Raw genomic sequence first — 24,532 nt, 5'->3', positions numbered from 1 at the left:
TATGTTACATTTCCAGTTGAATGCTTTCTTTCTCTTTATGTTTCTCAGTTCTTGTTGTCAAGGTTAGCCTACAAGCTACATTACAAATACAGCATCATGGTATTTTTAGAATTTACAGGATATACGAGATACACTAGCACATACTGAACCCTGTGTATGAGTATGTAAACCATCATAGCTTTTCGAATCATTCCTAATATCTAACAGGCCAAGAACAGACACAAACACCAAGTAAATTTTCAACCTGGTTGCAACAAAAAGCTTTGGAAAATCTTGGTCGCGATGTACAGAATATGAGTTGTCTAAACAAGACATAACATGGCGTCCCCACGCGTCAGTTTGCATGCACTGTGTCATTTTACCAGATTAAAAGACAAGGGAGCGTTTAACAATTGTCATGGCTGAGCTTTTTGGGCACAAAAGTAGGGTGTTCCTAATTAAGAATTTTTAGCGTAAATGTCAGTTACGGGTTTCATTTCTCTCAAGAGAAATCAAGATACAGACAACCTTGGCGAAATAGTTGATTCATCCTCTGATTTATCTTTGCTTAGTTTGTTTAACCGCATTGGTCTAGTTACACAACACTGCTACTTAATATGCGTCTAAAAGCTGGTAACTGTGAACTTTACTGAACTGCATCTTTGCGAATTGAAGAGACTGGAAATGCCTAAGTTTATATATCACGGCCGTGACCTTGATACAAGAAGATAAGAATATATATAATCAATTCCTTTCCCATAACTTTATCGTGATAAAAGTCTCGTATCTTACAACATTTCCTGCTTTTTCAAACTTTTTAGTATTACATATAAGAGCTTTGAAAATGTTTGTGTTACTTCAAGTTACTTTGACCTTTTACCAAGTAACTTAAAATAATTTTCCTGGGGAGAGTCGAAGTGAAAGGCTTGGGAAAGCGGTTTGAAATTTTGTAGTAAACAAATGCAAAACACCCGGCGGGACAGTGGGTATTGAATGAATGGGGTGCAATTATCACCTGGCCTGCTGCATATTCAAGACTTTTCCCTTGCACCTTTGTTCATTGTAATATTAAAGTAGGTCATTATAATGGAAAATGAGGCAGTGCTGGGGGTAAGTTGGACCAGGCCTAAAGGTAGTGGCGGAATGAAAAAAAAATGAAAAAAATTAACATGAGAAACATGAGAAGAGAGTAATATAGGTTATTACGAACATTAGTTTACACCGCGTAACGGAGCACAAAATAAATGCAGTTAGACAAAAGTCATTTTTCCTCGACCGTCTATTTTTTAGTCATTGTAGACTCCATTGAGCATGCATTTCTTTAAATCATTTCGCGAAGTAACACATTTTTGCAACGTGTTTTTTATTTTCGTCATCGCGGATGGCAATCTACTTCCACTGCCAGCTCTCATAACTCTTCAAGGTCCTTTCACTGCAGGAAAAGTGGGATTTACCACCAAGGTAAATGTGATGTGAAACCGGGTTAAAGAGGCATAATGTGACTTTTTGACAATACAAAAGTATATTTTCCATTCTTTTCTTTACATAGTACCTTAGCGCCCTCACTTATCCCCATGAACTTTAGAAATAATTGTTAACAGTTGAAGCTTGGTTATGTACAACTGACCTTCCAGTTATCAGAAATATTTGAAATATTTGTATCACATAATCGTTCTTCTGCTTGCAATTTTTAACTGTTGTGGTGTGGTTGTAATATGTGTTATTATTGTGGTCTATGTAGTCTTTCTAATGATGCTGTATTTTAACTTCCCAATGACTTTATTTTAACCTCCTAATGACTCTGAATTTTACTTAATCATGTGCAATACTATAAACTCTTGATTTTAAATAATAAAATGCACATTGATTCGCAATTCAGTAACTTGTATTAAGTTTACTGCCATTGATCAATAAATATTTCTTGAGTCTTTTAACTTAACCCTTTAGTATTCAAGAATAATTCTCAGCCACAAAATACAACATCCTTGCTCCTTATAGGCTTAGAAAACTGTAAATGGTAATCTCTTCAAACCTCTGGCCACACCGCACATATGGTATTGTCCAGGCCAGTGGTGTGGCCTACCTTAAAGTGGGGCGTCATTTGACAGCTTACAAATTTCTGAAAGACCTCATCGTTTACCAGATTTTTTATCTCTTTTGGAAGAATTATGACAACAGTTTATTGATGTCCAACAAAATAGACAAAGTTGATAAAATATATTCCACCTCATGTGAAAGATATGAGTGTTTTTCCAAAGCAGCTAATCTTGTGACATGTGCCCCTGTCTATCAAGCCTGCCATGCCCGACCAATTAGCCACACTAGGGGGGGGGGGGCAACCACTGCCTGCTGTTTTTGTTTTGAGCAAACTGGTGGCACTGGGAACTGAACAAGGTCTGTTTGAACGCACAAAATATATGCCAAAAACGTGAAATAATGGTATGATACGAATGTGTTGAAAAGTGATAGCAACTGTTGATAACACTGATATTTAGTATAATGAGAATATTTCAAATTTTTTCTTAAAAAGTTACATAATGCATCTTTAAGGTTACATTTACCAGTGATCCACCGACATTTACCGCTCGTTAAATGCACAGATTTTTTCCGGTATTTACCCGCATGGTAAGCTGTTAATGTTTGCCTTATTACCTTCTTCGAAGGTTTTCGGAGACGTTCTTGTTTGTGTGTGTGTGTGTGTGTGTGTGTGTGTTTGTGTGTATCTGGAAACACGATAACTTGAGGAGGCTTACATGGATATGGGGATTGACTTGATATTAATTAGGTGGGAAGGTCTTGATGAGACCTGGAAATTAATAGATTTTGGATCCCCTAGCGGTCTCTTATAGTACCACAGCTTAACTTCCGGTTTTAGTATCTCATGATCTGGACACGCTAGGGTCGAGAATTTTAAATGATAGGTAGCTCTTGTGCTGGGCGAGAAGTTAGGTAAGCCCCCCCCCCCTAGCGGCTTGCTCCGGCGCTAAAGGGGTGTTTGTTTCATAATGTTCCAAAGAGGATAACTCAAGAACCGGTGGAAGGATCGTCATGATTTTCTGTATGTAGGTAGCTTGATTAAGCATTGACATAATTATGTGACAATTATGTAAATGTAAATGTAATTTGCATAATTTAAGAGGAAATTTTGTACATCGGATGGAAATTGAAGCTTACTCATAATACCAGACCTCAGTCTTGTCCTGGCAACCGTGAAGTGTAGGCCATGGAGAAGGCCTGTCTAAGACAATTTAGCTTGCCAAGTAAAAATTTCTCTTTATGACACTTTTAAAATGTGACACACATATATAAAAAGTTATGGTAACCCAGAATATAAAGCATAATTAATAATAATAATGACAGCTCAGACTTGCCATGCTCTGGCTTGTACCTCGAGACCTTGTCTGGCACTTACTTGCCCAGTTCTACCTACAGAGCCTGAGTCTACACTGGTGTATCTGACTGCAAGTAGGCACCACATTTACAAGCCATATGTCAGACACAAAACTGACAAATGTAGTTGAGAAAGACATTTCAAGTTGCAAGTACAGATACATGTAGACACTTTGAAAGTTTGATACAGCAAGGGCATTACATGTACATTAACATTAAGATAATCTATATCCTTAAATGTTTTTCTGGTTCTCAATTACATAGTCAATGGTTCATAGTCCTATCATCGAATGAAGCAGATTGATAGAATTTCATTTAAATTAGCTCATGATTGGCCTACTTGTGGTTTGATTAGGTCCAGTATCAGTTAAACTACCTACACACAAAAAAATCAGGACAATCCTTTAACCCGTTCTTGAGTTATCCTTCTTCGAAGATTTTTCAACTAACGCTCCTACAGTTTCAGAACAAGCCGCTAGGGGTCCAAACTTATGTCACCTTTTTCCTAGCCCAAGAGCTATCTACCACCCAAAATCAGTGATCCTAGTCAGTCCAGATCACGAGATATTGAAATCGGAAGTTCTGCTGAAGTACCAAGACAAGCAAGAATCTAATCATTTCTAGGTCTTCACAAGACCTACCCACCTACCAAGTTAAGTTTCATGACAATTCAAATAAAGCTGATTGAACTATGCTCTTCACAAACAGACGGAAAAACGCTACTTAAAACATAACCTTACTGGCAAAGGGAACAAACAAACAAAAAATACTTACCATTTTCCAAAGACAATGCACCAGAAACCTTAAATGCAGATGACAGATCTACTCCGTTGTAGTTGATGTAGTACATGTAGGCGGCTCCAATGCTCAGAATCAAAATGGAGAAAAATAGGAACTTCGGAGTTGGCCGAAAAGAAATCATTTCTACCATACAGAGAAAATCACTTGTTGTTTTACAATTAGGTTGGTGGAATGGTTGGTAGACTCTACGATTCACCACGGCACAGTTTATGATTTCAAAGATTCTGTGAGGTACGTTTTGGATTCCTCGAAATCTTCAACTGTCATTCCGCTTGACACCTGCAATTTGAAAGAATCGTCGGACCGTAATGTAATCTATGCCAAAGTGACGTTTTAGGGTAATAATGGAAGTGATAATAGTAGAATTAGTAATAGTAGTCGTAGTAAAAGTACATCAACCAGCTCTAAGTTGGACTATTTACGAAACGACCGGTTCCTGGTCCGGAAGAAGGGGTCTCCTGCCGTTAAAGGGTGTTAGAATATGTTGGAACTCTTTTTGCAGATTAAGAAAAAAACAAGGTAGCCTCCTTCGCAGACTTGAGGTAGGCAGCGTTGATTTTTTTCGGCTTATAATTAGCGACGCGACTTATGCCGCGGAATGACGATTTCGTCGCCGAGTGTAACACCTAAAATACCCGGAATTTCCGAATGTCTTCTATCAGCTTTCTGATGTAAAAATGCCAACGCTGAGTATAGGCCAGGCTCAACATTGTTATTCAATCTTTATATTAATGACCTACCACAATGTTTTGATTGTAACGAATGTGACGCTGCTTCTTTAAGTTACAAATCGCTTAACTGCCTGTCTTGGGCAGATGACCTTGCTCTAATTTCCTTGTCTGAAAAGGGGCTTCAGAACTGTATTAATAATTTAGAAGCGTATTGTAACAACTGGAAATTGAGTGTGAATGTATCCAAAACGAAGGTGCTAGTTTTTGCAAAAGGCCCCACTAACAAATTATGTAACAAATTTTATATATACGGTACAGAAATAGAAGTAACTGACAGCTATAATTATCTTGGTGTGCCACTGACGTCTTCGGGCAAATTTAAAACAGCTAGAAAATTTTTAAAGACGAAAGCTATGAGAGCACTTTTTAAGCTTAAATCACTTCTATTCTTTAAAAAAAATATCCCAATTCATTTAGGCAAAAGCTTATTCAATAAATTCATACGCCCTATTTTTCTGTATGGGGCAGAATTAACATGTTTTGACCAAACTTCTAAAACAGCTAAACTCATTGTATCCAAACGAATTCCAGAATCTTCTCCAAAAAATGTCTTATCTATACTTCTGAATCAACTTGACTTGAATGACTATCTACCTGCAACAACAAGAAAGAGTGTGAGTTCTGACTCCACTCACTCTTACGTGATTCATTTTTAAGAAAAAGTCAGACAAAGATAGATTACTAAGGCTTTCGTCTGGTCTTAAATTAAAAAAGACAACTTTACAATTGAAAATGTGCATCTTCCACTACAAACCACAGAATTTGATATTATTGACATCGATTTCCAGAAATTTCTACTTGGTGCAAATTCCAAATCATCAAATGACGGAATTCGCGGCGAATTGGGAACATTTCCTGTCATGATTGATGCCGAAATAAAAATACTGGCACCGTTTGGAAAATTTACCCGAAGACGCTCTACTCCACGAGGCATACAATATTCTACATTCCGCTGATTCTGACTGGGTAAATCATATAAACGACATCCTTAATTATAACGGTTTTGGATATGTATGGACAAACCCCAGGCTGTATCACGTTGACATGTTTGCAGATCAATTACGACATCGTTTACAGGATATTTACATCCAAGAATACCATACTTCTGTTCAAAACAATTCAAAACTTTCTGTCTATTCGATGTTAAAGACGAGGTACGGACAAGAAAATTACCTTTCTGAAATACACAATTTTGAAGTTCGTAGATCGATTACAAAGATGAGAATTTCTTGCCATAAATTAAATATAGAATTAGGAAGATATAAAAAAATCCCTCGCGACCAGAGGTTTTGTCCATTCTGTCCCAATGATATTGAAGACGAACAACATTTTATTTTGAATTGTACACTATATAACGATAAACGCACAAAGCTGTTCAACCTTCTCTCCGCCTGCTCAACAGAATTTGTTACATTTCATGCTATAGATAAATTTAAGTTCATCCTAGAAGGCAATAACCTTAACTGTGTACAAATAGGTAAATATATCAAAGAATGTTTAGACCTTAGAACAAGTAGTATTAGTTGACCCACCTATTGTTCTGTACGTAGGATATTTTCGTTATACCCATGTATAATTGTCTGTATATCTACATGTCTTTGACCTTACAAAAGTCGCTGTACTTTTTGTTGTGTCAATAAAATTCTGTATAACTGTAGCTTACGAGGCTAATATAAATCTATCGGAAGAACAAAAAAGCCTTTATATAATAGAGCTGTTAATAATCTCACCACTCACCACAAAGAACAACTTGATGTCGGGTAGGGTTAGGGCTACCGGGAGGTAGCAGGAAAGAGTAAGAAATCGGCCGATAATATGCAACCGGATGGGCAAAATGTACTTCTATCAGACCAACTCCCTTTGGCATATTATTTCTCTATTTTGGCCAATTTATGATCTTTCCAGCCACCTACCGAAGACTAGTAAAGGCTACTGTAAGATACTATGAGGATTCAAAATGACCATTTTATCTGCTGATATGTTCTTTGGAGGCGCCTTTAAAGGAACAAAAGATACAAAACCCGGAAGTTTTGCTGCAGTACAAAGGTCAGCCACCAGGAGGCCCAAATGGACCCCAGTCTCTATGATTATAGTTAAGTCTCCAGTGATGATTAACTGCCCCTTCTCAGTTGTAGCCTTGCGGACACTAGGTTCGAATTCTTTCTACAAACTGGAAAGGCCAGCATTGCTCAATAGCAAACACATCACATTGCACCCATTCTTCCTCCCCATTGTATGTGCTTGGAGATTACCTTTCCATGCAACCCTGTATCTGTTTGACTATACTAAGTTTGATCACATTATCCCAGCAGCCAATCAGCAAGGAGAACCTATTCCCACCTGATGAGAAGGGGAAAAGGAGGAGAAACATGAGGGAAAACAACATATTTCGCCCGTACTTTAGTATGGGTGAAATGCATATATGCAGTACATTCGAGCTGGGACAAAAATTCCAGGGCCACTCTGGAAATTCTGCCAATACATGTACACATCTGTGCCCATTTCTTTTCACTAACAGGCAATTAGCTAGCCTTGTACTTCTGCTAAGGTGACTAAACACTACGTGTTTGGACATGTTTTGTATCTCTCAGCGTTCCATTATGGCTACAGTCTGACACGTGTCAAGTTTAATAACAAAATGGGAGTGTCAAAATGTCTCATGAGTGTTTTTAGAATACCTGTGTGACTTATTGAAATACTTTCAAATTTTCAAATATTTTCAAATTGGTAGCTTTTGGATATTAGCATTGCCCATGCTATCTGCATATGTGTATTTGTTCTTCTAAACCTCTCCAGTCTTATTTACGACACGCCCGGAAATAGACCCTGCACGGCCAAAGCGTACTAAAGCTCACAAGCAAATGTGGCGACCAATATCTAAAAGATCGTCATATATAATTGCAACGGCAAACAAACGGTTGTTGTCAAAGCCCTTTCCCAACCTCACATGTCTGAAGAACGCTTTAAAATATTCCTTTCTATACCAGTCGCAAACTTTGCTAGAAGTCTCGCGAAAGAAAAACCGAATATGGAAACTTTGGTTTGAATAATCAGTCACACCATAATGGCGTGGCAGCATATTGTGTCCCCGACATAATATCCGTGATACTGGCAAAATATAAAAAAAGAGGCCCCTGCAAAAACACGCAGCTTTGCCTTTTGGTATCTATCATTTCGCTTTGTCTTAGAACAGAAAATAGTTTCTCTCGAATTTATGATCATTAATCAAACAAAGCGGCACTTACTTAATTCTTTCCTCTTCCTGAGAAAGAAAATATTGTGTCTGGAAGTGAAATGAACCATTGGTTCACGAGAATAATAGAAATGCTTGTTTCCTGTGCCCATTTGATCTACTGAGTACCCATAAAAAACTCGTGAAGGCGCTTAAAGCTTATACTGTGCATGCAGGATAGTGCTTCCCCGGCCCCAACCTACTTACCTGCCGGGGCCTAAGATCTGCCGGTCCACCAGAGCCGTTTGCTTCAACGAAGCGATGATCGTCCTGTACGTGGTAGATATACGAATAAATGAGTACAATAGTTTAATTTTGAACCATTGCACACCTCATATATCGTACGACGGATTTGGTCTTTATGACTTTTAGGGCGATGTTTAAACTCAACTTGAGACAACAAATATTTCTTACCTGCAGTGTTAAAGATCTTCTTGTGGATGCTTGTCTCTTACTTGAGCCGTGTTCTCACCGTCCTGTTCACTGTGGTGGTGGCTATTCGTGAATACGTGGCACATCCTGGTATTGGTTGGTTTACTGATGTTATCGTGTAACTCAACAGCGCGCAAAAATAGACATAACATCGCAAGCTTCCCATTAACTCTTATAGAAACAAGTTTCATAGCAACGGTTGCCATACCAAGAACAGTTTGCAATGGAGTTTGTCATTACCTTAGTTATTTTCCGTACCCATTGCTTGGACAAATGCACCCCGTGTGTTAACTAAGCAAATAGATCTCAAATGCTTTGATTATGATCACATTAGTCGCCATGACTAGTATTTAATATTGGATGGTTCAGGGAAGCTGTCATGTTGCGTGTCGCTCTTACATTAATGTGTCTGATGTACAGAAAGTGCGAAATGGAACGAAATGCACGAGTTGGAACGAAATGGAACAAAATATGTATGTAGGAAAAATGTTAACCCGTTTGTAAGTTCGAACGGCGACTTAAGTGTCGCGCAAATTTTCCTGCATGTATATTGGTCCTGCATGTATATAGCTGATGTTATGTGTGCCCTAATGACCTCGAGAGCCAATCACCGTAAATGATTTACCTAGCCATACATACCAGACACACCAACTTTCTTTGTGAAACATGTCAAAAATGGAACACAATGAATGCAGGACAATTTGATATTTAAAAGAAAAACAGACACAATGTTTTATTATACTTTTGGCCTTTCCAACCCATTGCTAAAGTTTGACTCAGGACAAAGGCATAACCTGACACATTTAATCTGCAGACTTTAAAAAAATACTCCAACCATGTACAAAAGGAATATTATTTTGTAGAGCATATGGTTTACATTGTACATTGTACGTAATACCTTTTTCGGTGTCCCAAATTTAGATACATGATCTAATCATCTAAACCGCTAGTATGAGCAGTTTGGTATATAAAATGACATCTTTAAACGGCAGATCCATCATAATTCATCATAAAAACGTTGATGTTATTTTAACGTCATAATAATGTTTTCTTGTGATTTTTGTTCACTAAAATCGTCAAAAATTATTATAAGTAGGCTTGAAATAATTGTCCAAGAATATTAATGTCTACTAATTTTGCCCCTGGAAACAACACCGACCTACGAATGAGATCATAAAAATAACGTCATGCATATTAAAGCACTCGGCCACCTTGGACTTTTTTTTAAAATTACATTTAAATTTAAATTCTATTGGAATATATTCATATGAACGTTCTATTAAATTAAAAAAAGTTTTTAATTTAAATTTTGTAAAAACAGCAAAAGCTAATGATATGGTACACGATCTTGGCTTTTCAAATGATGTAATCAAATGAGCATAGATTTTGAACATTCAATGATCGAAATTATACATATTTTACTAACGTCAGAAAAGAATTATAGTAAAACATAAAACCGTATAAAATTTAATGTTTAAACCATACTGATTTTTCTCTCCCAAAACTGCAATAATAACTCGAAAATCTACTTAATCAATGTGAAATCGTTGCAAGCTGTATTTTAGGAAAAGTCTCTAAATTCTCTGGTTTAAGTGAAACCTGTTCAGATGCTATCTTGGATAAAAGTTTGCTCGGTCCTCAAAAGCCAATTTATAAGCATTTCTTCATTAAAATGCAAATGAAAGAATATGATTGATTATGTTCATGTTTACTTATTCTAATAACTTCCCAATGCCGCAATTATGAAATTGCCCGTTATTTAAGTTTAAACCTAATTTGTGTAATTTTAATCTTATTATCTCACACATCACATATAAAAAATAATGAGATTCCGTCAACAATTTCTTGATTTACTACTGCGATCATATTGAAACGCCCTTACAAACCCAAAACTTACGCCACTTACCCTACCGTCCAATAATCACTACCCTAGCATGTCCACATTACAAGGCCAAGTTCCACTGCAGTACATTTACAGGCCGTTAGAGGCCCACACAATCTAATCAGTTTGAGCTCTCCTCAATTTCTACCCACTTTTGAAATATCAGGATGATCCATGAAAGCATTTTGGAGCTATGCACGCACGCAAGCCGCACACGCACACACACACACACACGCACACACACACACACGCACACACACACACACACACACACACACACACACACACACACACACACACACACACACACACACACACACACACACACACACACACACACACACACACACACACACACACGCACACACACACACACACACACAGAGAAACACAGAGTCACGGCCACCAAAATGATGGCAAAATGTGCTTATAAATGTATTATTATGTCTATTATTATGTCTTGCCGCCTTAACATTATAACAGATATCTTGACCAATAGTATAAACGTATATGATTGACTGCTCCGAGAACAATGTCATGTTCGCAGCTGTTTCTCGCGGTGGGGTGGACGGATTTTTTTTGGATCAGGTAAAGCCATGTTGATTTGATTATATGGATGACATCCGCGCGCGCATGAATTTTCGGCCGTTTCCAAAAAAAAAAGGTTTCAACCATACTGTAAATCGTACAAAACAGTTGCAAAATGAGCAAAAATATACCGTAAGTTACAAAAAAATAAGTAAAAACTATACCAATGTCGTAGAATGCCAAAACCAAACGAAAAAAGACAGAATTGTAAGGAAATGAAATTGAAGATTAGATTATTCGCCAAACCATATTCTGTCCCATTTGTTCAACCCTCAAGACCACATAGATTTCATAATGAAAACAACTTTTTTTTGCAAAACTTTTTTTTTATTCGCACGCGCTCATCAGTTTTGGGGCTCCCGGAGGATGTCATCCATATAATCAAATCAACATGGCCTAACAAGAAAAAAAAAACACCTGCAGAAGAGAACCAAATAACATTTCCCAGATACCAGCAGATATATTTTTCATCAAAATATTTTTAGATGTGCCCGCAATTTTCAAGCCCGGGCGCGCATGGCCGGCGCTCTGCACGCAAATATTTTTTGTCGGGCGGTATGCGGATGACACCGCCAGTGCCGCAGTATCGCGATTCGGTGTCTCATAATATTATTTCTAATATCAGTATTAATTAAATAATTTTGATACTGTACGAACATTTTTGCTAAGAATAAAGATGATTTGGAGCGATTTGTGGATCGCATGAGTTGGGTTAAATCGGTTAAACTTGAGGTCCGTCGTGAATGCATGTGGGGAGGGGGGCACACTTACGCAAAACATATTCGCGGGGAAATAGATTCGCGGTACGAAGGTCCCCGTGAATTCCGCGAATTTAATTATACCGCGGAAATTTGTAGACTTACAGTATACGTTTTGCTATTGATGCACAGTGACGGGTGGGGCAGGCACCGGGCCCTCAGGGAGGGACATCACCGGGACAGACCCGCCCGGAAAGAGTGGGGGTGGCACCGGGCCCTCAGGGAGGGACATCGCCGGGAAAGACCCGCCCGGAAAGAGTGGGGGTGGGGGTTGCACCGGGCCCTCAGGGAGGGACATCACCGAGACAGACCCGCCCGGAAAGAGTGGGGGTGGGGGTTGCACCGGGCCCTCAGGGAGGGACATCACCGGGACAGACCTGCCCGGAAAGAGTGGGGGTGGGGGTGGCACCGGGCCATCAGGGAGGGACATCGCCGTAGCATTCGCTGATCTTGTCGATCAACCGGGTTGGTCCGCAGCACTTTCCGGTGTTCATCGATATCCTTTTGCATACTAGTATTCCCGCACGACCGTGGTTCAGACACAGATCTGTCATGACGTCAAAGAATGACACATGAGTGTTCTGGTGGGCAAGTGGTGCCCGCCCGAAAGCTTCGTCAGAAATTCTTTTTGCAAGTTGCCATAGGCATTCTGGCTTTTTGAATTGCAAAGACTGGTGAAACGCGGTTTTGACAAGGCCAGACCTCAATCACAAATCGGTGTTTCATAATACCATTTTTTATTTCAGTAAAACTTAAATAATTCTGATACTCAACATATGTACATCTGCTGAGAATAAGTTGATTTGCGTTGGTTTTTAGATCGCGTGTATTGTTACTCCGTGAAGGAGGTCAGGACCTCCGGACGGTGTAATCGGCACGCAATTTTATACGCCGTCTGCCCGTGTTGATGCACGAATGTGTATTTTTGCCGTTGCTGTTTTCGCGGTCAATGTAATATTGCAGATGCACCCCTACAATTGTGAGGCAAATTGGAATGGTCCAGAAAAACCCGTTGTTTGGAATGGCGGTGGGGGGTGGAACTTCATGCAGACGTGCGGAGGGCTCGATAAGTGGTAACATACGTGTTCGCAGCCAAAACGCATTGTTCCGTACGTAGCATTTCCGTGTAATTTGGCATGTGGTGTGCCATCATGTCCGCGGTGATGCACGTCTTTTTATTTTTACTATAGCTGTTTTGATATTGGAGTAAATGCTTATTTTGAAACATCCCTTTAATGTCGTTGAGATGTTTTTGCTCGGGTATCGGACCGGCGGTAGTATTAAACACTCGCGGTGCTGGCCGCGACTGTTGCTGGAATTTGGTCTGGCCAGTCGCGCTTAATAAGTAACAGGAACGGTAAGACGTTGGGGCTGTCTTTGTTACTAATGATAGTCCGATCTTTATGTGAATGCAATGATTGTGTGTGTGAAATTAGAATGAATTTCGAACTTGAAGCACAGTATCTTTACACGCCCTAGGAGCAGTAATGGATTTAGGTCTTTTTATGTTTTATTGTTGTGACGCGCCCCCTCATTGTATTAACCGTTGCCTAATGTCTGCACAGTAGGTTTGGCGTTGACGCTTGGGATTATTTTTGTTGCAAAATATAAAACTTCACGGAGGATTGTTGCCTATGGCTTCTCGTTTGTATTTTGTTTTGAACTCGACGTCCGTCGTAAATACATCTGGATAGGGGGACACCCTTACGCAAAAAGTATTCGCGGGGAAGTTAGTTTGCGGTACAAATAATGTTAATCTAATCACGGTGGTAAAATCTGGGCTGCAAAATTCCCACATTTCATAGAATCCGAACAGTGTTCGATCGTGTTCGATCTGGGCAATTCGAATCGAACCCGCGTTCCATTTCGGGGTCACCTGCGGTCATTTGCAATAAAGCGGCAAAGCAAGCCCTTCTGCCTGAGTGCCTCGCAACAGATAAAATACAGATACATGTCCGCTATCATTTTTTGTGAACATGTAACATATAGCGAAGTTACTGTCGCATCCTTGGGTAACCTTGAATACTGTAATGATTCTTTACACCTTTATGAATAACACGGTGCACACTTTTGGGAGATATGACATGTCTGCAAAACTCGTTTAAACCTGGAAGCATGGAGAGTCAAACATACCCCGTTTCATCTTATTCCTAGTCGTCGAAAAATATAAAAATCAGTGACCTTGCGTAATATGTGTAGCCAGGTTTGCTCGGTAATTGGCTAAAATATGGAGCACCGAAATTCCATAAGTTATCGAATTTTTTAACGAAATCCGAAAAAATCATCAATTAAGCGCACAATAAATCACCATTGAATGTATGTAAAGACGATAATTATAATTTCTTTCAACGAAATTTTCCATTCGATACTAGTTTGTTTATTTTCAAATGTTTTACGGTGAGCCCAAAAATTGCGTCTTGTAACCCGACACTTTATCGACACCCCCCCCCAGCAATGGGAAAGAATGCCGTAGTGAAAGACCGCCGCGAATTCTACCGCTGAAATTCGTAGACTTACAATGTATACCAAGTACCACCATTACCCGAGACAGAATTTGAGGCCAATTTAGACTCAATATGTGGGTCATTGGAATCGGGGAAAGATGCACAGGAACAGTGGAAGATAGAGATCGGGGAAAGATTCACAGGAACAGTGGAAGATAGAGATCGGGGAAAGATGCACAGGAACAGTGGAAGATAGAGATCGGGGAAAGATGCACAGAAACAGTGGAAGATAGAGGTTTGTTATATAATTTGTATGTGTTATACAGGAATGTGTCACTCTTTACTGTGTAAGTTTTTATTGGCTTGATAACAGCGTTAATGGCCCGCCCTTTCTCGGTGAATATGGTGATAAAGCCTTGTCACCTCGGGGCGGGTCATTAACCCTTAATTAAATTTAATTGCATGTAATTAACTAAAGCCTAAAAATCTGTATTCATAATATATATTTGAAGACAATCTGTATTTATAATATACATTTTATGACAATGCTCTGACTCGAAGGTCTGCCAATTATTATTATGAATGTAACATATTATTGTGATCTTAATGCATTGAATCGGTTAGTGTACGAATGCCAACTCATAGTAGTAATAAGCGGAGCTCTGTGCCCAAGATATGCATCATCATTATTTTGCCAAAGTATTGTAGGAAAGAATTTTTTATCACAATTTTTTTTTAGATATTTTAACTATTTGTCTATAATATATTTCCAGTGCAGTTCAGTGTGCATGTCATAGCCGGACTGCGGAACTGTATATATTTGTAATAAGAAATAAACCACTCACTACCACAAAGTTACTGATCTATGCAAAAATGCCTGTCTTGTTTTGTATTTGAAGTTAACCATAATATAATATCGTCTCTTACCTTGGAATGTATGACGTAAGTATGTTTGCTGCCGCCAGCCTTACTGTTGACTTGCCTCCAAACGTACACATCACGGACCTAACCGCTGGTGGAATTCTCGTATTCAGGCTTTTATAAGTCTTCATAGATTCCCCAGTGTATAAGAACAGGTGGTTGAATAGGTACATGTATATGTCAGGAAATGCGATTGCGATTTTTAAATGTGCTTCACAGTCTACGACGCCGACTTTTGCTTACAAAGGGAATAAATACGGGTCACAAATATGCAATATTGGACATTTCTCATTATCTGAATCTGTCTGTATAGCCAGTGTGACCGCCCTTCGGCGTAACACACAAGTTTCTTTATATCAGGTTAAGTCGTCTTAATCGAGGCGTAGGAAATTCTTTATGGTTTTATGTTAAATTACACATGCTTTATAACATCATTATGCAATTTTATGAATAGATTATATTTAACAATAATGTATGCTAAATTGATTACGTCATCCCTCTCAATGCAAAATGACGGACCTTATATGGTTATTTATTATCAGTAGTGCACCATCCCTTACATCCCATCCCTACACTAGCCAATCTATAACTTGCTAAAACGCTTTCACAGCGTCTTGCACGACCAAAGAAAAATCCCATTACAAAGAAGATGGTTTTTACACTAACCCCTTGTTTTTCCTACAGAAATCTTTGCCAAATCTTCTTCAAAAGAGTATCCGAACATATCAAAGTCCTTCTGAAAGACCTTCTGTAGTGGCAAAATTTCATCTATCGGGACTCGGCCGTAGAAGTCTTTAAAAACATTGCCATTGTTCACGTTTCTCGACTGATGTTTTGGGAGGACGTCTTCATTGGCTGTGATGTTGTTCTGCTTTAAGAATAGTCTGATATCCGAAGCGATTGTGTCCGTGTGGGCAACAAAGTCGTAGTCAATCTATAAGGGAAATGACGCAATGTAAATGCATACAAATTTTTGAACTTCAAATTCGTATGCAATAAATAATCGACCGTGAAATTCCCAATGTAAAAGAATTCCTTTATGCACGTGGGAGATAATCGTACAATAAACGTATGCATGAGAGGTTGCTTTACTTATAAATACGTTGTTGAGTCTTAAAAAATACCTTGCATGGTGCGCATAGTCTGTTGAATGATAACCAGTGCTGACTTCTCTCCATTTGATGCGAAATGGCAAAGAGAAATTCTCGGAACGACACTCGTTTTGGGTCGTTGTCCGCCCTTTCTTCGTTTATTTTACTTAACTAGAAAATTAAACAAAATATACATTTTATTTTAAAAGAGAGGCATGGGAGCCATATACATTAGTGCCTTTATAGAGACAAAGCACTATAAACGTTTTGAAAATTATAATACACGACATACTGAGTTGTATGGCATATTTATGGCTTCACCATGGCTTCTATTCGGTGAAGTCATATGTTTTCCCTCATGTTTCTCCTTCTCCTCGTCCTGCCATTTCGTTAAATGTATTGGGTACAATTTCTTCATTTTTGAACCAAATGACATTAAGTTTGACATAAAGGCGTTTTTTTCACTTTTCTTTTTAATTTTTTTAATTTGGATTTTGGGCCATTTTCAGCCAAAGTATACATCTTGGGATCTGGAACCCTGGTAACAAATCCAAATAACCTGAAATTTGGTACGGATATACCTTGGACATATCTACACAACCTAATTTTGGCTGTTTTCAGACGAAAAATCTACATTTTTGGCTCCCGTGCCCTAAAATTAAATCAAAATGACCTGAAATTTGGTACACATGTCCAAATAGTCATTCAGGATTTTGACATACACTGATTTAAAATTGTGTAAAATAGGGCTTCTTGGCCAATTTCGGACAAAAAATGCACATTTTTTGGCTCCTGTGCCATATTAAATCCAAATGACCTGGAATTTGGTTTGGGGATACCTTGGACACATGTCTAAAGAATGTCATTCAAGCTTTTGACATACACTATACTACTTTACCATTGTGTAAAATAGGGCTTTTTTTTGCTATTTTCGGACAAAAAAGTACATTTGTGGCTCCTGTGCCCTACTATTAAAACCTAATGACCTGACGTTTAGTATGAGACATCCTTGGATACAAGACTAAAGAATGGAAATTACACTTTTTGCGTTTGTCACTTTAGAATCATGTAAAATGGGACTTTTTTTCTATTTTTGACCAAAGATGTGTAAAATAGGCCTTTTGGCTATTTTCGGACAGAAAACGTACTTTTTTTGGTTTCTGTGCACTGATACAAAAACCAAATGACCTGAAATTCAGCATTAGGGTACCGGTGGCAATACGAGCTCAGACTATAGTGTTCACTTTTCACATCCAGTCTTTTAAAATACTTTCATTTACATTGCGTTCAGTAAAAACAGAGATTGTAGCTTGAAAACCCAAATCTCCAACTGATACTGTGTAACAGTTCGAAATAGAATGCTGGCTCTACCAGGGATGTTCTATCACAGAATGTCCTTGGTTCTACATGTTCCAACAGCAGAAGGCGTTTGCAGATTCCATTGCTGCACGAGGGTAAAGACTATTGGTACACTCCACATTTTGGACAGGGGTGCTTTAGGTACAATCCATTTGTGCGGTAGGGGGGGGGGTAGGTATATTTTTGGTATTGGGGATGTGGTGAAACCATTTGCTTCCGACCAAATATCGGCCTATCTAGTTGTATATTGCGACGTCTGTAACGAGGCTGGTTTCCCATTCCTTAATAAAGAATGACAATGAATGTAAATTATTGTTGTCTGAATTATTCTTTAGTCTTGTGAATTTCAAATTTTACATTTACATGTTCGTTGCTGATATTGACTGCTAAAATTGTGTAGTCAGATATGAAGAGCTCAACTAGTTTGTAAGACAAACGTTTACGTGCCATTATCTATTCTTTAACCCTGTCTAGACTGGGGTTGGGGGGGGGTGCTAAAAGTGCCCGTGACAAATTTGACGTCAGATAGCATATGAACGGCTCGCTCTAGAACTACAATACATGTTGACTTTTCCTAAAATGTTGTTGACAACGATTTTGAATCAGTGGAATAATATAATGATAATTTGTGTTGCCATGGAAATGGGTTCCTGACAGACATTTTTTTGCTATTTAGTAAGTTGGTGATCCAAGATGGCGGATAGCTTGAATATGCATGCCACTTCATGACGTCACCGGTTTTGCTTTGGGCACCATAAGTCTTAGTACACCCTAATATTCTATCATCAACACTTTTTGTTTAAATTTTGTTGCATAACATTATGTTGTTTTATGGAATAACCTATCTAAACGGTTTAGGCCAATAAAATCACATTAATGACGTCAAATGACGTTAATACGACATCAAAACTGTTGTTAGAATATTTTGTTACTAGTACTTTAGAATATATTGTAACCATCCTCTGAAAATTTGGAGATCATCCGATATACCATTCACAAGTTCTGAGGGGGAGCGAATGAGCCCCCCCCCGTACCACGACCCCCCCCCAAAAAAAAAACGGTCTAGATATAGTTAAAGAAAATTGTAACTTAAAGAACGATAAAATATGCCTCACCTCGTCTATCAGGGTGTGACTTTGTAAGCTTTCTAAACGACGCCTTATGCGTCTAACAAACCCAAATCTGCCGAGACGTTCAGGCGTAATGACGAACTTGTCGAGCCACGCAGACGCCAACCTTGCATAAATAGAACGACAATTATACGTGTTATATCGTTTTAAGGATTACTTGGTTCTTACGGTGTACACTCGAATGATTTAATTAATTACCAAAACCAAACCCAAAAACAACCACGCGTGATGCAATAAAATGATAGCCCAGAACAGAACAAGAATTAGCCATACTTTCAAGTACCAGAATTAACCAATGAATGAGGTGTTCAAAAATTCATCATTTTCTTTTAAGTATTAGAGTTATCAACCAAGGATTGGGCTGTTTAAAAATCCATTCTTTCCTAGGAACTATTACACAGTGGAACTCGCTGTTACCAAAGTTAGCTTTAAAATGTTTAGAGTTAGACGTTCATACAATGATTAGGTGTACCAAGTCGTTCGGTGTAACCAGCTGCCGCCGCGCCGCAAGCCTGCGAAGCTGACGTCTTAAACTTTTTTTTATAAAGGTTGATTTCAACCCCTTTTGTCCATCACTATTGTATATAGGCCTAATGTAGGAAAAAATACAATTTCGAAATTTAAGATAGACGATCCAAATTGGCGGATAGTTTAAATATGCCTTACGTCATCCCAAAATGCCCAATCTAAAAAAGGTTAAAATTTGACTTTTCTACCTTGGGCAACTTATCTATGATTAAGGTAGATGATTTTTATTAAATAGAAACAATAGTATCCCCGAAGAATACAGTTTTGACCACCCTTTTGTATGTAATAACATGGATCTAAGAAACTCCACCCCATTCGGAAAAACTTGATCAAAGTCTGTATAAACAGCAAATTAGAATACTAAATGGTAGGACCCCGGCGATGTACATGCTACCATCCCAACGTCTCTAGTACTGTAGACTACGTCCTAACTAGTGGAAATATTCTCCTCTATAAAATCTCCTTCCATGTTCACCCCCTAACCCGACCATTGTAAACTCTCCCTAATTTTACATAGCAATGTTTACCGACTTAATTAATTATGTATGAACGTCAACTGCTCTCACACCAACAATGACGCATAAGCCACATCGTCCCAGTAAATAAAGGTGGGCCTAAAGAGGACCTGAACATTTATCGGGGTGCAGTTATGTAAGCGTGCTACACAGCACGTTTCGACGGCGTCAAAAGTGCACAGAAAATACGCTATGACGGCAGGGTTCATGTATATGGGGCACCCAGAATGACTGTTTTTAACAATCTTTACATTGACATAAGGCTAAAACGGTGGTCTATACTAGGTCAGAATATAGTTAATCATATTTTACGATCTTTCGATTCCTATGAAGGACAGAATTTGAGAAAATTACGACTTTGCCAAGTTCGTGCGGAGCGCCTGTCAGAAAGCGCCTGTCAGAACATGGAGTGCCGATCCGGCGAAGATCGTTCAACAAACCCGTTCTGAAAATGAAGAAACAGCACCAAAACTATACTATCAACTTTGTGATAATCTTCAGATGTAATATTTGTGTGTGTGTGTGTGTGTTTTTTGTTGTTGTTGAAGCTGCCAGTTACTCTCCGTAAAGACCTATACTTTTGCCGCGTAGTTCAGCGGCACGGCACGAAAAATCCGTCATGATGGGCCGGCCGCTTAGACAGAAAGTAGCCACTTATTGCGACACAAACATTACGGCAATACAGCGTGAAGTTGGCTGGATGCGGTGCTCGGTCTCATTTTTGTGTGAGTCTGTTACAACGCAGATTTTCGGATACAAGCTTGATGAGAAATATTTCTAGGCTTATATCTTATTGAATCGGTGTCGTATAAGCCCACACGGGCTGGGCGCGGGATAGCGCACGACACGGAAATAAAGTATCATTCATTCATTCATTCATTCATTCATTCATTCATTCATTCATTCATTCATTCATTCATTCATTCATTCATTCATTCATTCATTCATTCATTCATTCTAAGCTCAGTGGTTCATTTTTAAATAATGTATTTCACAATAAAAGGCACATGAAAGGCACATGAAAACCTCAAACCGTTCTAATGCCCTTCCGCAGAAGGATATCTCCTCCCCCGGAAATAAAAACGCATTTTTTTTGCATACGATTTTGTTGTGCAAAAATACAACGGCGGCAGACGACAGCTTTTTATAAAAAAACACTTGTTTTGTGACAGATAGATTTGTCTGTTAGGAAAAAGTGGTGTAACTTTTGTCACCCTAGCAGCTTGTTCTGTAGCTGCAGGGGAGTTTCTGGTAAAAACTTTTAAAGCGGATAAGTGGCTAGTACTTTCATACATGTGGTGTATGTAATCTATAGCAGTTGAAACATAACATCAACAGATACTTATTATGCAAATAATGACCTAATTTGCACATGTAAGATGAAAATTTCGCGATTTATCAATGGTAAATGATGGAAAGTTTATACCTTGCGACATGTGTTACTTAAAGGTTAACTTTACTGTGCATATATTATGTTAATGTAGTAGTAATTTCCATAATTAATAAGGACATGTTAAATGAAATATTGCTAAAGTAGAAGAATTCATCACGCAAAATGCAATATACAATGAGACAAATCCCCCTAATAACAATTTTACATAAACTATACATCTATCATGAAGGTCTAGGATCTCCGAATTCTTGTTTGTATTGCAGCGTACCGTTCAAATTCGAAATAAAATTCTTCGCAAATGTCAAGTCAGTTATTTTTAAGTAGTGAAAAGCTGTTTGGACCTAAAGTAAATGGTATAACTTTTTCCCTAGAACTGTGTTATTAAACTGATGTTCAGTTCATTCCTTTTAAAAATTAATAATCTGGCGGGACAGCTGTGCTGGCCTAAAAGGAACTGTTGCCAAATGTAGGTTATAGTTCAGAGGGTTAGAGCTTAATGATTGTTGGGTGGGTTTTGAAACAAAGCAAAGATAGGGAGGTATGTGTGTGTGTGAGGCTCACCGGTAGAGATTTTTATGGTATTTATTAGGGGGAATTGCTATTTTTGCACCATGTGTGTTCCCAGACTCTCTAAATCTGTCTGAACCACTAACACTATTCTTGATAATTTGAATGGCTCCCAGTGGCAAATGTGCTAATAATTTGAACGGCTCCCAGTGGCAAATGTGCTGATGTTGACACATTGCCGCACTAAATCCATAGTGTGTTTTAGCACACAGACAGATTAGCCTTAAAGGCTCGTTAGGCGCCACGCCACCGTACAGAAGGGGAAATCATGTAAAGTGCCTTTTCTAAGGGCAAAATATCGGGCCACGTTGAGTATCGAACCCGAGACCTATTACTTCAGAGTCCAAGACTCTAAGCGTTGCGCCACTGACGCCAACGACGTTACTTCTTACATGTGCACATAGTGCGTGGGAAATTATATTTACCTCTCCAAGGGGTCACGGACAACGATGATCTTCTTGTAGGTCGCAAGACGCAGGCTTACTTCTTCCTCGCTGTAGTCATTTAATGTTTTAAAGGTTTGTTTGTGGATCCATTTAACATGATGTTCGCGAGACGTGTGATTACTCTTAGTGCTGTTTGGTAACCATTCAGCTTTTCTAAAACCGATCGACAATTGCTCAGTTGCATTGTGCTCCAAATTGTAAAGTAACAGTTTCATTGTTGTACACCCGGTTTTGGGGATATAGCAGTAGACCGTTTTGATCTTGTCAAAAATGAATAAGTGGTTGTTTCGACCGGGTTTGGGGGGATCCACCTAAAAAAGAAAGAAGCATATTTTCTAATGCGATGGACTGTGTTTCTAATTAATCAGCAAGGACAATAAATTAATGGTATAAAATTGACCATTTACCGTTCACCACTAAAACAGGGTTAAATCCAATAGTGTCGGCATTTATTAAATGTCTCTACTTTCACTTACACAAACTTACAGCTATTGTGACAAAATCAGCATTACTGTTATGCATGTCTCGGCTGTTCTACCACAGAATCCATTGAACGTAAGACTAACACCATACTCAGTAGGCTGATGCAGTAATTCCATACAATATAAGTTTATTAAGAATCTTAAGAACTATTCTGTTGCTTAGTTAGTTAGCTATGATGCAAAGCTGCACTATACACTATATATATGTATGTAATGCTAACACTAAATAAGGTTTAAAGATATTATAATTGTATAGAGAATTAGAGCCAAATTCAATTCACATACAAAACGGGGACAAAAGGTTCACATGAAAACACCGTAGCGTAGCATAAATAGTATACGGTTCACTTAAGTTCTTTCAACAACGCCCATAGGCTATTTACATTTTCAGTTATACTTTTGATAAAGCTTCGTGTCGCAAAACATTTCCTAACTAGAGTTCCCCGATCTCATACCATCGCCAAATGATGTTAATCTTTATGACTGACAAATTATAGATTATTCCCCCCAGATTTAACAAATAGGATCCGCATTTGCATGAATTATATCATTTTATCATATTCCCAACCAAAAGCAGTCTTACATTAACAAACAATGCTATTCTAGCATTTCCTCATAAATTATGCAAATGAAGTCCTGATTAGAATACATTATGTTTAATGATGTTCACCTTCCCTAACTTTCAAATACCACAAGTATGAAATTCCAGGCAGTTATAAAATTTTCTCATTAATTATGCAAATTGAGTCTTCATTTACATAATAAATATCTGCCTGTGTTTCTCTCTCTTATGCAAATTACATCCATATTTGCATAATTGTCACATAATTATATCAAGCATCTCGTAAGCTAGCTACATACCAAACATCACGACGATCCGACAACCAGTTCTTGAGTTATCCTCTTTTGAATATTTTCAAACATATAGCCCTGCAGTTCCAGAGCAAACCGCTAGGAGGCCCAAACTCACATTACTTCTTCCCCAGCACAAGAGCTACATGTACCAAACATTTGAATTTCGTCACCCTAGCATATCTAGATCATGAGATATCAAAACCGGAAGTTTAGCTGCAGTACCATAACAGGCCGCTAAAAATCTAATCATTTTGAGGTGTCGTCAATATCTACCCACCTACTAAGTATCAAGACAATCCATCATGGCCTTCTCAAGTTATCGTGTTTACACACACACACACACACACACACACACATACACGAACGCCTCTGAAAACATAACATTCTTGGCGAAGGTAATAAGAGTTACAAGAGAGGAACAAGGTTACATTTATTTACTAAAATTACAGTAGTAGCAACTGTATTAGACAAAACCCCCAAAAGTACTAGGCAGCTTTTTTTTGGTTTTGCAGTCTTGCAATCAAACTCCATAACGTACCTTTGGAAAGTTCCTCTCACAGTACGCTTTAAACCTAGTTATTCTTCGGGACTGTTCCTTCTCCGCTTCTGCTAAGTTTTCCCAAGTTTCTCGACGACGACGAGAAAATCAAATGACATAATTTTTCAGTCAATACTTTAATGTATTAATTCAATCAGTATTATTGCATTACAATATTGATACACTGTAACGTATTAATACTGGTAACGTTTGACGTTAGTGAACAGGTATATAATTTGCATATTTTTCAACCGTAATGCATTGGCATGCTATATATACATACACTTAATTACATGTAGATTAATTACATGCAGGTCTTTTTTAAGTATATACCATGTGTCATACATGGCACTTGTGCAATTATCAGGTACCGATTACATAATAAGTTGGCCTATCCTCTGATTTTTCCGGACAATGTTCAGAAAAAACAAACCAACATATAAACATGCTTAAAACTTAAAACAATAGTT

General features: G+C 38.4%; 3 protein-coding genes across 3 annotated transcripts in view; all 3 read right to left on the bottom strand.

Annotated features, from left to right (window-relative positions):
• Nucleotides 1-4,442, bottom strand: part of LOC109473353 (carbohydrate sulfotransferase 12-like) — a 15,654-nt gene extending 11,212 nt beyond the window's left edge. Inside the window, exon 1 of the mRNA XM_019773221.1 lies at nucleotides 4,144-4,442. Within this exon, the coding sequence (XP_019628780.1) occupies nucleotides 4,144-4,300 (157 nt within the window). The 5' untranslated portion in view covers nucleotides 4,301-4,442. The remainder of the gene's footprint in view (nucleotides 1-4,143) is intronic.
• Nucleotides 4,443-11,911: 7,469 nt separating this feature from the next.
• On the bottom strand, nucleotides 11,912-12,223 carry LOC109473105 (protein diaphanous homolog 1-like). The gene has a single exon (XM_019773016.1). The coding sequence runs from the start codon at nucleotides 12,221-12,223 to the stop codon at nucleotides 11,912-11,914; it is 312 nt and encodes a 103-aa protein (XP_019628575.1).
• Nucleotides 12,224-15,819: 3,596 nt separating this feature from the next.
• On the bottom strand, nucleotides 15,820-24,158 carry LOC109473093 (carbohydrate sulfotransferase 12-like). Its single transcript, XM_019773006.1, has 5 exons — nucleotides 24,063-24,158; nucleotides 22,167-22,498; nucleotides 18,724-18,844; nucleotides 16,283-16,420; nucleotides 15,820-16,092 (listed from the first exon to the last, which is right to left on the bottom strand). The coding sequence occupies exons 2-5, from the start codon at nucleotides 22,400-22,402 to the stop codon at nucleotides 15,820-15,822; spliced, it is 768 nt and encodes a 255-aa protein (XP_019628565.1). The 5' UTR covers nucleotides 22,403-22,498; nucleotides 24,063-24,158.
• Nucleotides 24,159-24,532: the final 374 nt, after the last annotated feature.

The sequence above is a fragment of the Branchiostoma belcheri genome, unplaced genomic scaffold (assembly GCF_001625305.1).
Source record: "Branchiostoma belcheri isolate BF01 breed outbred unplaced genomic scaffold, Haploidv18h27 scaffold100, whole genome shotgun sequence".
NCBI classification, from domain to species: domain Eukaryota; kingdom Metazoa; phylum Chordata; class Leptocardii; order Amphioxiformes; family Branchiostomatidae; genus Branchiostoma; species Branchiostoma belcheri.
The sequence above is the reverse complement of the archived record's forward strand: the minus strand, read 5'-3'. Positions and strand labels throughout refer to the sequence as shown.

Bases quoted from the DNA above. Each gene is read 5' to 3' on its own strand.
- LOC109473105 (XM_019773016.1), bottom strand. From the start codon at position 12,223: ATGTCCCTCCCTGATGGCCCGGTGCCACCCCCACCCCCACTCTTTCCG.
- LOC109473093 (XM_019773006.1), bottom strand. From the start codon at position 22,402: ATGAAACTGTTACTTTACAATTTGGAGCACAATGCAACTGAGCAATTG. The intron at 18,845-22,166 runs GTAAATATAATT...TATTTATGCAAG, and splicing joins GTCCGTGACCCCTTGGAGAG to GTTGGCGTCTGCGTGGCTCG. The intron at 16,093-16,282 runs GTATTTTTTAAG...TTTCCCTTATAG, and splicing joins GACTATGCGCACCATGCAAG to ATTGACTACGACTTTGTTGC.